General features: G+C 37.3%; 1 protein-coding gene across 2 annotated transcripts in view; it reads right to left on the reverse strand.

Moving 5' to 3' along the window:
- The window catches only part of TEX11 (testis expressed 11), a 383,978-nt gene that overhangs the window by 27,820 nt on the left and 340,745 nt on the right, over positions 1–15,413 (reverse strand). For both annotated transcript variants that reach the window (XM_055376139.2, XM_004064340.5), the window contains exon 26: positions 1,130–1,279. In XM_055376139.2, the coding sequence (XP_055232114.1) occupies positions 1,130–1,279 (150 nt within the window). The remainder of the gene's footprint in view (positions 1–1,129; positions 1,280–15,413) is intronic.

Genomic DNA, 15,413 nt, shown 5'->3' on the forward strand with positions numbered 1-15,413 from the left:
GAACAAAAATAAACAACAATGAATTTTATAAATGATAAATCTACAGTCGCTTTTGGAAATAGCTTCTACTTTCTGGGCAGAGTAGCATGGTGGGATTACCAGGTAACATCCTTTTTTCAGCAAACATCAACAGAAAACCTACTGTTTCTATGACCTTGCACACAGTCATACAGGTGAAGCAATAATCTTATGAATGACAGTCAAGGAAGGGCACACTAAGAAGGAAACAGAAAGCAGATCAGTAAAAGGGCACTAATTGAAACAGGTTTGTACTAAAATGTCCTATTTTTATCTGATACTAAAAATAGGAAACACTTGACAAGGGAGTATCAGAGGTAGCTAACCCTAAGACTTCCAGATGCATTTAACAGATTTTTAGAATTGGAGTTCCATTATACAAGGAGCAGTGGTTGCTGTCACATGTCCATAAAGTATATATCATCTGCTCCATGGCTCTAGGAATTCTGTCTTGGCAAGACCAAGGAAAGGCAAATGTGACTCTTGTGCACTTGGAGCTACCTAATATTTTTATTAACCACACACATGCTCCTGAAGAGGGTGAGAGATAAAAAGGGAAGATAATTAGGCTGTTTCCTGCAGTGTACTCCCAAAAAGGCTCTATGCCCCCAAACCCACTTAAAGTTTGGCCTGAAATTTGAGAGTGGCAGTTGTGCTAAAAAATATTACCAGTATTTCTCTGTACATTTCAACAAACAGCTAAGATTGCATCACTTTTGATTGTTGAAGCACTCAGTTATTTCTAGCTAGCCCAGAAAAACTTTCTAAAGTTTGAGCTCCCCCTGTTGTGTAGTTACATAATTAAATTCCACACAGAAAAAATTTGAGCACCTATTAGGAGCAATGAACTTCGCTAGGGTTTGTAAGTACAAATTAAGTAATTATTGTTTATGACCCTAAAGAGATTATAATCTCATAGAGTGAAGAAGATAAATGCACAAATGATCATAATACAAAATAGTCTAAGAATGGCATTAGAGAAGGAGAAACAAAGTGCTATGAGGAAAAATTATTTCCTACCTGGAGGTAAGAAAGAAGAGTAAAGAGAAGAAAAAAAGTCATACGATCTAAATGGGCACCAGCCTTACAAAAGCATAAATATAGCTCTTACTTGCAATTGTTTCAAATGTTTTAGTTTCTAAATGAGGCAACTCCCACACTGATTCCAGGAAGCTTTCCAGTAATGGATCATTCAATTTGGCTCTAACTTCAAACTCGTACAGCAGAAGCAATTTCTCACATGAATCATTTGAGAAGGTCCCTAAGAAAGAGGCAAAAATGCAACATTCTTTGTGATTATATTATGTTATTCTCTTTGGTTGTAATTTCACTAACTGGAGAGGTTTTCCTTCTAAGAAATATTAATTTTACTTACAATTTGAAGGTCATCTTCACTGCTGTAGACAGATTCTAAATTTTATTTTTGTTTTTTATTTGATTCTAACATTTTAAAATCTCTAAGCTAACCGCTACTTCCAACATTCTGTAGCGCATTCACTAGGACTACCTATATTTTCTCAAACAATTGCCACGATGCTTCTAAACAGCCTGAGAAAACCCTGCTGCTATTATTGATTCTAAATCAAATCCAATGTTTACTTGCTTCTTGTGAACTTTCAACTGGGCTGGTGCTCACTGTAATGGCCGAGTTAACCAGAAGATACAGTGCTGTATAAACCAACAGTGACTTTATTTTAAGCAGAATAGAGGAGAGTTTCCAAACTGTTTCATTAGTCGACAGAATTTCTTGGGCATCAGCATAGAAAGAATTTCATGTCAGGTGTCATACACTAAACTATGTGAGACAGTTTTCATTCATCCTTCTTGGTAGATTGAACATTGAAAAATGTTTTGAGGTATGACATATATACAACAAACTGAAAGAAGTGCTCTAACCTTAAACAGCTTGATGAGTTTTTACATGTGTTTAAACCCGTGTAATAACTACCTAGATTGTGATAACAAACACTTCCAACAATACAGAAGGTTCGTTTGTGCTCCTTTCCAGTCAATACCATCCAACCAAGGTAGCAACTATCTTTGCTTTTCTGCGTTTATGTTTTGCATCTATTTTCATGAGGAATCTTGGTCTGCAGTTTCTTATATTGTCTTTGTCTACTACTGGTATCAGGATAATAGTCTCATAAGATGAACTGGGAATTGGGCCCTCCTTTCAGGATGAGTTTGTATAGAGTTGGTATTACATCTTCTTTAAATGTTAGGTAGAATTCTTCAATGCAGTTTTCTTTGTTGGAAGATTTTAAACTATGAATTTAATTAATAGGCATAGGAGTATATATTTCTTCTTGAGGGAGCTTTGGTAGTTTGTGACTTTCAAGAAATTTGTACATTTCACCTAAAATTCTAAATTCATGGACATAAAAGTGTTCGTAATATTCCCTTATTACCTTTTAAAATGTCTGTAGGATCTCTAGTGAGGTCTCCACATTTATGCCTGACATTGTTAATTTGTGCTTGATCTGCCTGGCTAGAGGTTTATCATTTGTATTGGTCTTTTCAAAAGAAAAAAAAACTTTTGGTTTCATTGACTTTATCTACTGTTTTCTGTCTTAAATTTTATTGATCTGTGCTCTTATTTTTATTACTTTTCTTTTGCTTGATTGGGTTTAATTTGCTCATTTTTTCTAGTTTCTTAAGGTGGAGACTTAGATTACTTGAGACCTTTCTTTTTTTTTTCTAATAGGAGCATTGAATGCTATATACTTTTGTCTAGATACTGCTCTAGTTGTAGCCTACACATTTTTATACGTTGTGTCTTCATCTTCATTCAATTAAAAAAAATTCCTAATTTCCCTTGTCACTTCCTCTTTGGCCTACTGGATTATTTTAAAGTATGTTGTTTAATTTCCAAATATTGGAAGGTTTTACAGATAACTTTGTGTTATAGATATATAATTCTCTTGTGGTCAGAGAAAATACTTGGATATTTCAATAATTTTATGATTTCAATACTTTTAAATTTTTTGAAGTTTGTTTCGTGGTTCAGAATATGGCTTACAATGATGAATGTTCCTTGTGAATTTGAAAAAACTGTATTCTGCTGTTGTTGGGTAGAGTGTTCTAAATGTCAATTAGGTCAAGTTGGCTGATAGTGTTGCTCATGTCTTCTACATCTTTATTGAGTATTTGTTGACCTATTCTATTGATTACTAAGAAAGGAATATTGAAGTTTCCAAGTAGTTATGGATTTGTCTATTCCTCATTTTAGTTCTAGCAGTTTTTGCTTCAAGTGTTTTGAAGCTCTGCAAAATAAATCCATTTACAATAGCATCAAAAGGAATAAAAACATCAATCTTATTCACAAGATGATATAATCTTGTGAATAAAATTCCTAGGGAATCCAGTAAAATGCCATTATAACTAATCAGCAAGTTCATCAAGATCAATATACAAAAATCAAGTATTTATTAATTTATTTATTAGAGACAAGGTCTCACTATGTTGCCCAGGCTGGTCTCAAACTCCTGAGCTCAAGTGATACTCCAGTCTTGGCCTCCCAAAGTGAGCCACCATGCCTGGCCAATTCTATTTTTATATAGCAGCAATGAGTAAGCTGAAAATAAAATTGAAACAATTCCCTTTATAACAGCATCAAAAAGAAGAAAATACTTAGAAATAAAGAACAAGGGCCAGGCACAGTGGCTCACAACTGTAATTCCAGCACTTTGGGAGGCCAAGGCAGGTGGATCACTTGAGGCCAGGAGTTTGAGACCAGTCTGGCCAGCATGGCAGAATCCCATCTCTACAAAAAAAAAAAAAAAAAAAAAAAAAAAAAAAAAAATTAGCCGGGTGTGGGGGCGCATGTGTGTAATTCCAGCTACTCAGGAGGCTGAGGCATGAGAATCACTTGAACCCGGGAGGCAGAGGTTGTAGTGAGCTGACATCGCACCACTGCACTCCAGTCTGAGTAACAGAGTGAGACTCTGTCTCAAAAAAAAAAAAAGAAAAAGAAAGAATTAGTGTGTACGTTTATAGTTTTTAGTGTATAAGTTATGTAACTTAGTTTCCATTTTGTTATGTAACTTATAAACGAAAAACTATAAAACATCATTGAAATAAACAAGATGTAACAAAATGGAAACATATCCCATGTTCATGGATTTGATGATTTATCATTAAGATGATAACACTCCCCAAAATTATCTATAGATTCAACACAATCCCTATCAGCATCCCAGCTCAGTTATTTTTTTCAGAAACTGATAGTTGATCTTGAAACTCGTATGGAAATTCAAGGGACCCAGAATAACCAAAACAATCTTGAAAACCAAGAATAAAGTTGGAGGACTAACACTTCCTGATTTCAAAGCTTACTAGAAAGCAATGGAGGCTGGGCGCAGTGGCTCATGCCTATAGTCCCAGCACTTTGGGAGGCTGAGATGGGCAGATCACTTGAGGTCAGGAGTTCGAGACCAGCCTGGCTAACTCGGTGAAATCCTGTCTCTACTAAAAATACAAAAATTAGCCAGATGTGGTGGTGGCCACCTGTAGTCCCAGCTACTTGGGAGGCTGAGAGGAGAACTGCTTGAACCAAGGAGGCAGAGGTTGCAGTAAGCCGAGATGGCACCATTGCACTCCAGCCTGGGCAACAGAGCAAGACTCAGTCTCAACAAAAAAGAAAGGAAAAGAAAAAGAAAATAGAAAGCAATGGTAATCAAGACAGTATGGTACTGACATAAGGATATATATATATGGAACAGAATTGACAACCCAGAAATAAAACAATGTGTCTGTGGTCAACTGATTTTCCAAAAGGGGCAAAGACCATCCAATGAGGGAAAGGATAGTCTTTTAAACAAATAGTTCTGGGACAACTGGATAGCCACATGATAAAGAATGAAGTTAGAGCCTCACCTCATAGCATATACAAGAATTAACTCGAAATAGATCAAATATTTAAAGATAAGAGCTAAACTATAAAACTCACGGAAGAAAACAGAGGGGTAAACCTTCATAACTTTTGATTTGGCAGTGGATTCTTAGATATGATATCAAAAGCATAAGCAATGAAAGAAAAATAGATAAACTGGACCTCCTCAAAGTTAACGAATTTTGTATTTCAAAGGACATGATCAAGAAAGAGAAAAGACAATTGACAGAGTGGGGCAAAATCAAGGCATATATCTGATCAAAGACATGTATCTAGAATACATAAATAACTCTTGCTATTCAATAATAAAAAGCAGCCTAATGAAAAATTGGGAAAGGGTGTGAATAGATACTCTCCAAAGAAGATATACAATGGCCAATAACCATCTGAAAAGATGCTCAACACCACTGGTCATCAGGAAAATTAGTCATCAGGAAATCAAAACCATAATAAGATATCACTACACATTCACTAGGATGGCTAGAATAAAAAAGGCAGGTAATACAAGTGTTGAGAAGGAGGTGGAGAAACTGGAAGCCTCATACATTGCTGGTGGAAATGTAAAATGATGCAGCTGCTTTGAAAAACACTCTGGCAGTTCCTCAAATGATTAAACATAGGGTTACCATATGACCCAGCAATTCCACTCCTAGGTATACAGACAAAAAAAAGTGAAAATAGGTCCACACAAAAACTTGTGCACAAGTGTTTACAGCAGCATTATTCATAATAGCTAAAAGATAGAAACGATCCAAATGTCCATCAACTGATGAATGGATGAATAAAACATGGTATGCCCAGGCAATGGAATATTATTTGACCATAAAAAGTAATGAAGTACTGACATGCCACAACATGAATGAACTTCAAAAATATGCTAAGTGAAATAAGGAAGTCACAAAAGTCCATGTATTATATAATTTTATTTAAATGAAGTGTTCAGAATATGCAAAGCTATAGAAACAGAAAGTAGATTAGTGGTTGTTCAGGGCTTGTGGGAGAAATGCAAGGGTAACTAAAGGGTACGTTGCTTTCCTTTTGAGGTAATAAAATGTTCCAAAATTGATTGTCAGTGGTGGTTGCACATATCTGTGAATATACTAAAGTGTATTGAATTGTACACTTTGATGGGTGAACTGCATGGCATGTGAGTTATATCTCAATAAAATTGTTTGAAAAATTGAATTTATATTGTGTATTCTTTTGGGACCAACTTCTTTTACTCATAATGCCTGTCATATTCATAAATATTTTTGTATGCTATCAGAAGTTCATTTTTTTATTGCTTTGTAGTATTCCATTGTATGAACATACCACAATTTATTTAATCTATCATTCTGCTGATGAACAGTAATGTTGTTTCAAATTTTTAGTTCTATGAATAGAGCTGTCTTGAACATTCTTGTACATACTGTGGTGAAGAGATGTACTCATTTCACCTGAGTATATATCTAAAAGTGAGATTTCACGGTCACTGCTGGGATAGAAACATGTTTGGTTTTAGCAGATACTGCCAAACAGTTTTCCAAAGTGGTTGTACCAATTACATTTCCACTAGTGGTGTGCCAGAACTCCAGTTGCTTCCCACCCTCATTAACACTTGATTTTTTTTTAGTCATTTCAGTGAGGGTGCAGCAGCTTCTCAATGTGCATTTTCTTGATGAGTAATGATGCTGAGCATCTTTTCCTTTGCTTGTTGACCATTTATACTTTTTTTTGGTGAAATTTCCATTCAATTCTTTTTTTTTTTTTTGAGATGGATTTTCACTCTTGTTGCCCAGGCTGGAGTGCAATGGCGTGATCTCAGCTGACCGTGACCTCCGCTTCCCAGGTTCAAGCAATTCTCCTGCCTCAGCCTACCGAGTAGCTGGGATTACAGGTATGTGCCACCACGCCCGCTTAATTTTGTATTTTTAGTAGAGATGGGGGTTTCTCCATGTTGGTCAGGCTGGTCTCGAACTCCCAACCTCAGGTGATCCACCCACCTCAGCCTCCCAAAGTGCTGGGATTACAGGAATGAGCCACTGTGCCCAGCCATTCAATTCTTTTGTCCATTTTTTTATTGGGTTATTTGTCTTTTCTTGTTGAGTTGTAAGAATTCTTCATATATTCTGGAAGTTGTCAAGCTTATGTATTGGCATATCTTCTTCCTATCTGTGGCTTGTCTTTTTCTTTTCTCAACGGTATCTTTTGACAGACCAAAGTTCTCACTTGTAATGAAGTCCACTTTATCAATATTTTCTTTTATAGTTGGTAAACTTTTGTCTCCACAAAGTCATGAAGATATTCTCCTATGATTTTTCATTTATTTTATTTCATTATCTTTTGAGACAAGGTCTCACTTTGTCACCCAGGCTAGAGTGTAGTGGCGCAATCATAGCTCACTGTAACCTCAAATTCCTGGGCTCAAGTGATCTTCTTGCCTCAGCCTCCCAAGTAGCTGTGACCACTGTGACCACAGGTGCATGCCACCACACCGGGTTTTTTTTTTTTTTGGTAAAGATAGGGTCTCGCCATGTTGCCTAGGCCATACTTGAACTCCTGGGCTCAACCAATCCTCCCACCCTGGCCTTTCAAAGTGCTAGGATTATAGTACTGTAAGCCACCACACACAGCCCCAGCTGGGATTTTGATTGGGATTGCTTTGAATCTATAGATCAATTTGGGAAAACTGACATATCCTAACAATACTGAGTTTTCTAACACATGAACATGGCATATATCTGCGTTTATTTAGACCTTTAAAAATTTCTTTCAGCCATGTTTCAAGGTTTTGTGGCTTTCAGTGCAGAGGTCTTATACATCTTTCATTATAGATTACTAGGCATTTGATGGATTTTGATGCTATCAAAAATTGTATTTTAAAGGTCACTTTCCAATAATTTCTTGCTAGTATACAGAAATATAATTAATTATTTATATATAAACCTGTATCCAACAACCATACCAATTTACTTTTTTTTTTTTTTTTTTTTGACAGAGTCTTGTTCTGTCGCCCAGGCTGGAGTGCGGTGGCGTGATCTCAGCTCACTGCAACCTCCACTTCCTGGGTTCAAGCAATTCTTCTGCCTCAGCCTCCCGAGTAGCTGGGACTACAGGCACGTGCCACCATGCCCAGCTAATTTTTGTATTTTTAGTAGAGACGGGGTTTCACCATATTGGCCAGGCTGGTCTCGAACTCCTGACTTCATGATCCACCTGCCTTGGCCTCCCAAAGTGCTGGGATTACAGGTGTGAGCCACCGTGCCCAGCCCAAATTTACTTATTTTTAAAACTTTATTCCAAATCACAGATAAAGAAAACCATATTATATGCATGTCTATTTGCATATACATAATACATACTATATATACACACACATACATACAGTTGTTATAATGTTTGTTTTGAAAATGTGAATTTGTTCCAACATGATTGATACATTAGGTAACAATTAATGTAAATTATGTAAATTAAGTACTTGCTTATGTGCAATTTAGTCTATGTGAAATAGTAAGTGAATGCAGAAAGCAGCATCTGGCTGAACCAAGCTGTATAGGAATATGCATAACACACACATGTGCACAACTCAAACTTCTATCCACTACCTCAGTTCACTGAATGTGTTATGGGCCACACTGATCCACATCTGTTGCTACAACTTTCCATCAGATTTCAGACAACCTCCTCCCACCACTTCACAATATCTCACAAGCTGCAGTCCTTCTGATATTCACTTCCATAAGCAAATGCCAGGTCTTTTTTAAGGTAAAAAGCCATATTTATTGTAGTATTCATATATTTTTAGTCATTTAACATATATAAAACCATGCTGTCATTTTATTAGGCTCTTATCTTTTTTTTAATATGTCACAGACCAAATTTTTTAGTGTTATACCCCAACCCCATTTTTTCCCATAAGCCCTGTGGTCTTTATTACACAATTTTGGATACTGTAATAATTTTTAGGCATGCATATGCCATGTAACAGCAAAACTGACTAAACATGTAAAGTATTTTCATTATTGCTAATCCATATCCACGTGAAAAAAGTTACCAACTAGAATACAGTATTGTGCATAGTTCTTTTTGTCTTTAGCCTTGCATCTAATCAAAACAGAGTTTTTCAAAGTTACTTAAATCGGCTTCTTTCTTCCTCACCCTCTTCCATGTGGCTATGTAGTTCATTCGTAATAGAGTCAGATTCATTTGTCACAGTCTGAATTCCATCTGGGATTCCCTCCACATCTTGATTCATTTATTTTAAAATTGTATCCGGTAAAATCTACTCTTTGTGGCATATAGTTCTATTGGTTGTGAAAAATGCATAGAATTGTGTGTCCACTATCACTGCTCCTTATAGAACATTCATTACCCTAAAGATTCTCTCATGTTATCCCTTTACAGGGAACTCCTACTCCAATGTCCAACCTCTGGCAACCACTGATGTGTTTTCTGTTCCTATGGTTTTACCTTTTCCAGGATATCATATAAATGGAATCATAGCCTTTTGGGTCTGTCTTTTTTCACTTGGCAAATGCATTTAACATTCATTTACTTCTTAGTAGTATTCCACTATAGAGATGTACAGTTTGTTTATCTATTTCAGGTTACATTTGTTGTTGGAATTATGTTGTAAGCTCCTGGAAATGGTAGATTGGCTGGGTCTCTGCAGTGCTTTCAAAGTCATGGTTTAGAAATTGCTCCATTATTCTGAGTTCTTCGGATAGGCAAAATGCCCTTCTAATGCATACACAGGGCAGGGGTTTTTAACCCCACTTTCCAGATGAGATTATGGCTGAGAAACTAAATGCTGTTCCTACCCATAGAAACAGCAAATTAATGGAGAGCCAGGACCCTAATCCCACATGTTCTGATTCACAATCCACTACTGGAAAACACGTAGAGGAGAAGAATGGCTATGACTAGAAGGTTGGAAAATAGAACCTATTTCTGAAATAGTTGGTCTGAAGAAGACAGAGCTTAACAAATGCTTTGGAAACCGTCTTAAAGCATATAAAGGGTTTACAACTGAAGTTAAAAAAGAACAGATTGTCTTTAAGAGGCAGCATGGAGAGAGTGATCAATTAGACCTAAGATGTGAAATGGGTTACTAGGAGGCCTGGAATTATTCCAGTATAATATTGAATGGAAGTGGTGATAGTGTATATCCATGTTTCATTCCCTGACATCAGTGAGAAAGTGTTCATATTTTACCATTAAATACAAAATAAGGAGTAGTTTGTTTTCAAGTAATGTTTATCAGATTGAGGAAGTGACTTTCTATTCCTAGTTCGTTGAGTGTTCTCGTCATGAATGGGTATGGAATTTTTTTCAAATGCTTTTTCTGCATCTATTGAGATTATTATATTTTCCTCTTTTATTTTGTTAATGTGCACTCATTTTTGAATGTTGAATTCCTGGGATAAGCAATATTGATCATGATGCAGTATCCTTTTTATATATTGCTGGATTCAATTTTCTAAAATGTGTTTAGGATCTTTGCATCTATCATTTAAGATACTGGCCTGAGACCGGGTGTGGTGGTTCACGCCTGTAATCCCAGCACTTTGGGAGGCCGAGGCAGGCAGATCACCTGAGGTCAGGAGTTCAAGACCAGCCTTGCCAACATGGTGAAACCCCATCTCTACTAAAAATACAAAAATTAGCCGGGCGTGGTGGTGCATGCCTGTAGTCCCAGCTACTTGGGAGGCTGAGGCTGGAGAATCGCTGGAACCTGAGAGGCAAATATTGCAGTGAGCTGAGATCGTGCCACTGTGCTCCAGCCTGGGCAACAGAGTGAGACTTCATCTCAAAAAAACAAAAACAAAAACAAACAAACAAAAAAGACACTGACACTGACTTGTATTTTTCTTTTTAGTTTTTGGAACCAGAGTCATGCTGGCTTCATAAAATCAATGTATTACTTTTTTCTCTATTTTCCATAAGAGATATTTGTATGAGATTGATATTATTTCTTTCTTTTTATTTTATTTTATTATTATAATACTTTAAGTCTTAGGGTACATGTGCACAATGTGCAGGTTAGTTACATATGTATACATGTGCCATGATGGTGTGCTGCACCCATTAACTCGTCATTTAGCATTAGGTATATCTCCTAAAGCTATCCCTCGCCCCTCCCCCCACCCCACAACAGTCCCCAGAGTGTGATGTTCCCCTTCCTGTGTCCATATGTTCACATCGTTCAATTCCCACCTATTAGGGAGAACATGCAGTGTTTCGTTTTTTGTTCTTGCAATAGTTTACTGAGAATGATGATTTCCAGTTTCATCCATGTCCCTACAAAGGACATGAACTCATCATTTTTTATGGCTGCATAGTATTCCATGGTGTATATGTGCCACATTTTCTTACTCCAGTCTATCATTGTTGGACATTTGGGTTGGTTCCAGGTCTTTCCTATTGTGAATAGTGCCACAATAAACATACGTGTGCATGTGTCTTTATAGCAGCATGATTTATAGTCCTTTGGGTATATACCCAGTAATGGGATTGCTGGGTCAAATGGTATTTCTAGTTCTAGATCCCTGAGGAATCGCCACACTGACTTCCACAACGGTTGAACTAGTTTACAGTCCCACCAACAGTGTAAAAGTGTTCCTATTTCTCCACATCCTCTCCAGCACCTGTTGTTTCCTGACTTTTTAATGATTGCCATTCTAACTGGTGTGAGATGGTATCTCATTGTGGTTTTGATTTGCATTTCTCTGATGGCCAGTGATGGTGAGCATTTTTTCATGTGTTTTTTTGGCTGCATAAATGTCTTCTTTTGAGAAGTGTCTGTTCATGTCCTTTGCCCACTTTTTGATGGGGTTTTTTTTTTTTCTTGTAAATTTGTTTGAGTTCTTTGTAGATTCTGGATATTAGCCCTTTGTCAGATGAGTAGGTTGTGAAAATTTTCTCCCATTTTGTAGGTTGCCTGTTCACTCTGATGGTAGTTTCTTTTGCTGTGCAGAAGCTCTTTAGTTTAATTAGATCCCATTTGTCAATTTTGGCTTTGGTTGCCATTGCTTTTGGTGTTTTAGACATGAAGTCCTTGCCCATTCCTATGTCCTGAATGGTAATGCCTAGGTTTTCCTCTAGAGTTTTTACGGTTTTAGGTCTAACGTTTAAGTCTTTAATCCATCTTGAATTAATTTTTGTATAAGGTGTAAGGAAGGGATCCAGTTTCAGCTTTCTACATATGGCTAGCCAGTTTTCCCAGCACCATTTATTAAATAGGGAATCCTTTCCCCATTGCTTGTTTTTCTCAGGTTTGTCAAAGATCAGATAGTTGTAGATATGCGGCGTTATTTCTGAGGGCTCTCTTCTGTTCCATTGATCTATATCTCTGTTTTGGTACCAGTACCATGCTCTTTTGGTTACTGTAGCCTTGTAGTATAGTTTGAAGTCAGGTAGTGTGATGCCTCCAGCTTTGTTCTTTTGGCTTAGGAGTGACTTGGCGATGCGGGCTCTTTTTTGGTTCCATATGAACTTTAAAGTAGTTTTTTCCAATTCTCTGAAGAAAGTCATTGGTAGCTTGATGGGGATGGCATTGAATCTATAAATTACCTTGGGCAGTATGGCCATTTTCATGATATTGATTCTTCCTACCGATGAGCATGGAATGTTCTTCCATTTGTTTGTATCCTCTTGTTTCCTTGAGCAGTGGTTTGTAGTTCTCCTTGAAGAGGTCCTTCACATCCCTTGTAAGTTGGATTCCTAGGTATTTTATTCTCTTTGCAGCAATTGTGAATGGGAGTTCACTCATGATTTGGCTCTCTGTTTGTCTGTTATTGGTGTATAATAATGCTTGTGATTTTTGTACATTGATTTTGTATCCTGAGACTTTGCTGAAGTTGCTTATCAGCTTAAGGAGATTTTGGGCTGAGACAATGGGGTTTTCTAGATATACAATCATGTCATCTCCAAACAGGGACAATTTGACTTCCTCTTTTCCTAATTGAATACCCTTTATTTCCTTCTCCTGCCTCATTGCCCTGGCCAGAACTTCCAACACTATGTAGAATAGGAGTGGTGAGAGAGGGCATCCGTGTCTTGTGCCAGTTTTCAAAGGGAATGCTTCCAGTTTTTGCCCATTCAGTATGATATTGGCTGTGGGTTTGTCATAGATAGCTCTTATTATTTTGAAATACATCCCATCAATACCTAATTTATTGAGAATTTTTAGCATGAAGCGTTGTTGAATTTTGTCAAAGGCCTTTTCTGCATCTATTGAGATAATCACGTGGTTTTTGTCTTGGTTCTGTTTATTTGCTGGATTACATTTATTGATTTGCATATATTGAACCAGCCTTGCATCCTAGGGATGAAGCCCACTTGATCATGGTGGATAAGCTTTTTGATGTGCTGCTGGACTCGGATTGCCAGTATTTTATTGAGGATTTTTGCATCAATGTTCATCAAGGATATTGGTCTAAAATTCTCTTTTTTGGTTGTGTCTCTGCCCGGCTTTGGTATCAGAATGATGCTGGCCTCATAAAGTGAGTTAGGGAGGATTCCCTCTTTTTCTACTGATTGGAATAGTTTCAGAAGGAATGGTACCAGTTCCTCCTTGTACCTCTGGTAGAATTCGGCTGTGAATCCATCTGGTCCTGGGCTCTTTTTGGTTGGTAAGCTATTGATTATTGCCAGAATTTCAGAGCCTGTTATTGGTGTATTCAGTGATTCAACTTCTTCCTGGTTTAGTCTTGGGAGGGTGTATGTGTCGAGGAATTTATCCATTTCTTCTAGATTTTCTAGTTTATTTGCATAGAGTTGTTTGTAGTATTCTCTGATGGTAGTTTGTATTTCTGTGGGATCGGTGGTGATATCCCCTTTATCATTTTTTATTGTGTCTATTTGATTCTTCTCTCTTTTCTTCTTTATTAGTCTTGCTAGAGGTCTATCAATCTTGTTGATGCTTTCAGAAAACCAGCTCCTGGATTCATTAATTTTTTGAAGGGTTTTTTGTGTCTCTATTTCCTTCAGTTCTGCTCTGATTTTAGTTATTTCTTGCCTTCTGCTAGCTTTTGAATGTGTTTGCTCTGGCTTTTCTAGTTCTTTTAATTGTGATGTTAGGGTGTCAATTTTGGATCTTTCCTGCTTTCTCTTGTGGGCGTTTAATGCTATAAATTTCCCTCTACACACTGTTTTGAATGTGTCCCAGAGATTCTGGTATGTTGTGTCTTTGTTCTCGTTGGTTTCAAAGAACATCTTTATTTCTGTCTTTATTTTGTTATGTACCCAGTAGTCATTCAGGAGCAGGTTGTTCAGTTTCCATGTAGTTGAGCGGTTTTGAGTCAGTTTCTTAATCCTGAGTTCTAGTTTGATTGCACTGTGGTCTGAGAGACAGTTTGTTATAATGTCTGTTCTTTTACATTTGCTGAGGAGAGCTTTACTTCCAAGTATGTGGTCAATTTTGGAATAGGTGTGGTGTGGTGCTGAAAAGAATGTATATTCTGTTGATTTGCGGTGAAGAGTTCTGTAGATGTCTATTAGGTCCACTTGGTGCAGAGCTGAGTTCAATTCCTGGGTATCCTTGTTAACTTTCTGTCTCGTCGATCTGTCTAATATTTACAGAGGGGTGTTAAAGTCTCCCATTATTATTGTGTGGGAGTCTAAGTCTCTTTGTAGGTCACTCAGGACTTGCTTTATGAATCTGGGGGCTCCTGTATTGGGTGCATATATATTTAGGATAGTTAGCTCTTCTTGTTGAATTGATCCCTTTACCATTATGTAATGGCCTTCTTTGTCTCTTTTGATCTTTGTTGGTTTAAAGTCTGTTTGATCAGAGAATAGGATTGCAACCCCTGCCTTTGTTTGTTTTCCATTTGCTTGGTAGATCTTCCTCCATCCTTTTATTTTGAGCCTATGTGTGTCTCTGCACGTGAGATGGGTTTCCTGAATACAGCACACTGATGGGTCTTGACTCTTTATCCAATTTGCCAGTCTGTGTCTTTTAATTGGAGCATCTAGTCCATTTACATTTAAAGTTAATATTGTTATGTGTGAATTTGATCCTGTCATTATGATGTTAGCTGGTTATTTTGCTCGTTAGTTGATGCAGTTTCTTCCTAGTCTCGATGGTCTTTACATTTTGGCATGATTTTGCCGTGGCTGGTACCGGTTGTTCCTTTCCATGTTTAGTGCTTCCTTCAGGATCTCTTTTAGGGCAGGCCTGGTGGTGACAAAATCTCTCAGCATTTGCTTGTCTGTAAAGGATTTTATTTCTCCTTCACTTATGAAGCTTAGTTTGGCTGGATATGAAATTCTGGGTTGAAAATTCTTTTCCTTAAGAATGTTGAATATTCGCCCCCACTCTCTTCTGGCTTGTAGAGTTTCTTTGGAGAGATCTGCTGTTAGTCTGATGGGCTTCCCTTTGTGGGTAACCCGACCTTTCTCTCTGGCTGCACTTAACATTTTTTCCTCATTTCAACTTTGGTGAATCTGACAATTATGTGTCTTGGAGTTGCTCTTCTCGAGGAGTATCTTTGTGGCATTCTCTGTATTTCCTGAATGT

The sequence above is a fragment of the Gorilla gorilla genome, chromosome X (genome assembly GCF_029281585.2).
Source record: "Gorilla gorilla gorilla isolate KB3781 chromosome X, NHGRI_mGorGor1-v2.1_pri, whole genome shotgun sequence".
In the NCBI taxonomy this organism is placed as follows: Eukaryota; Metazoa; Chordata; class Mammalia; order Primates; family Hominidae; genus Gorilla; species Gorilla gorilla.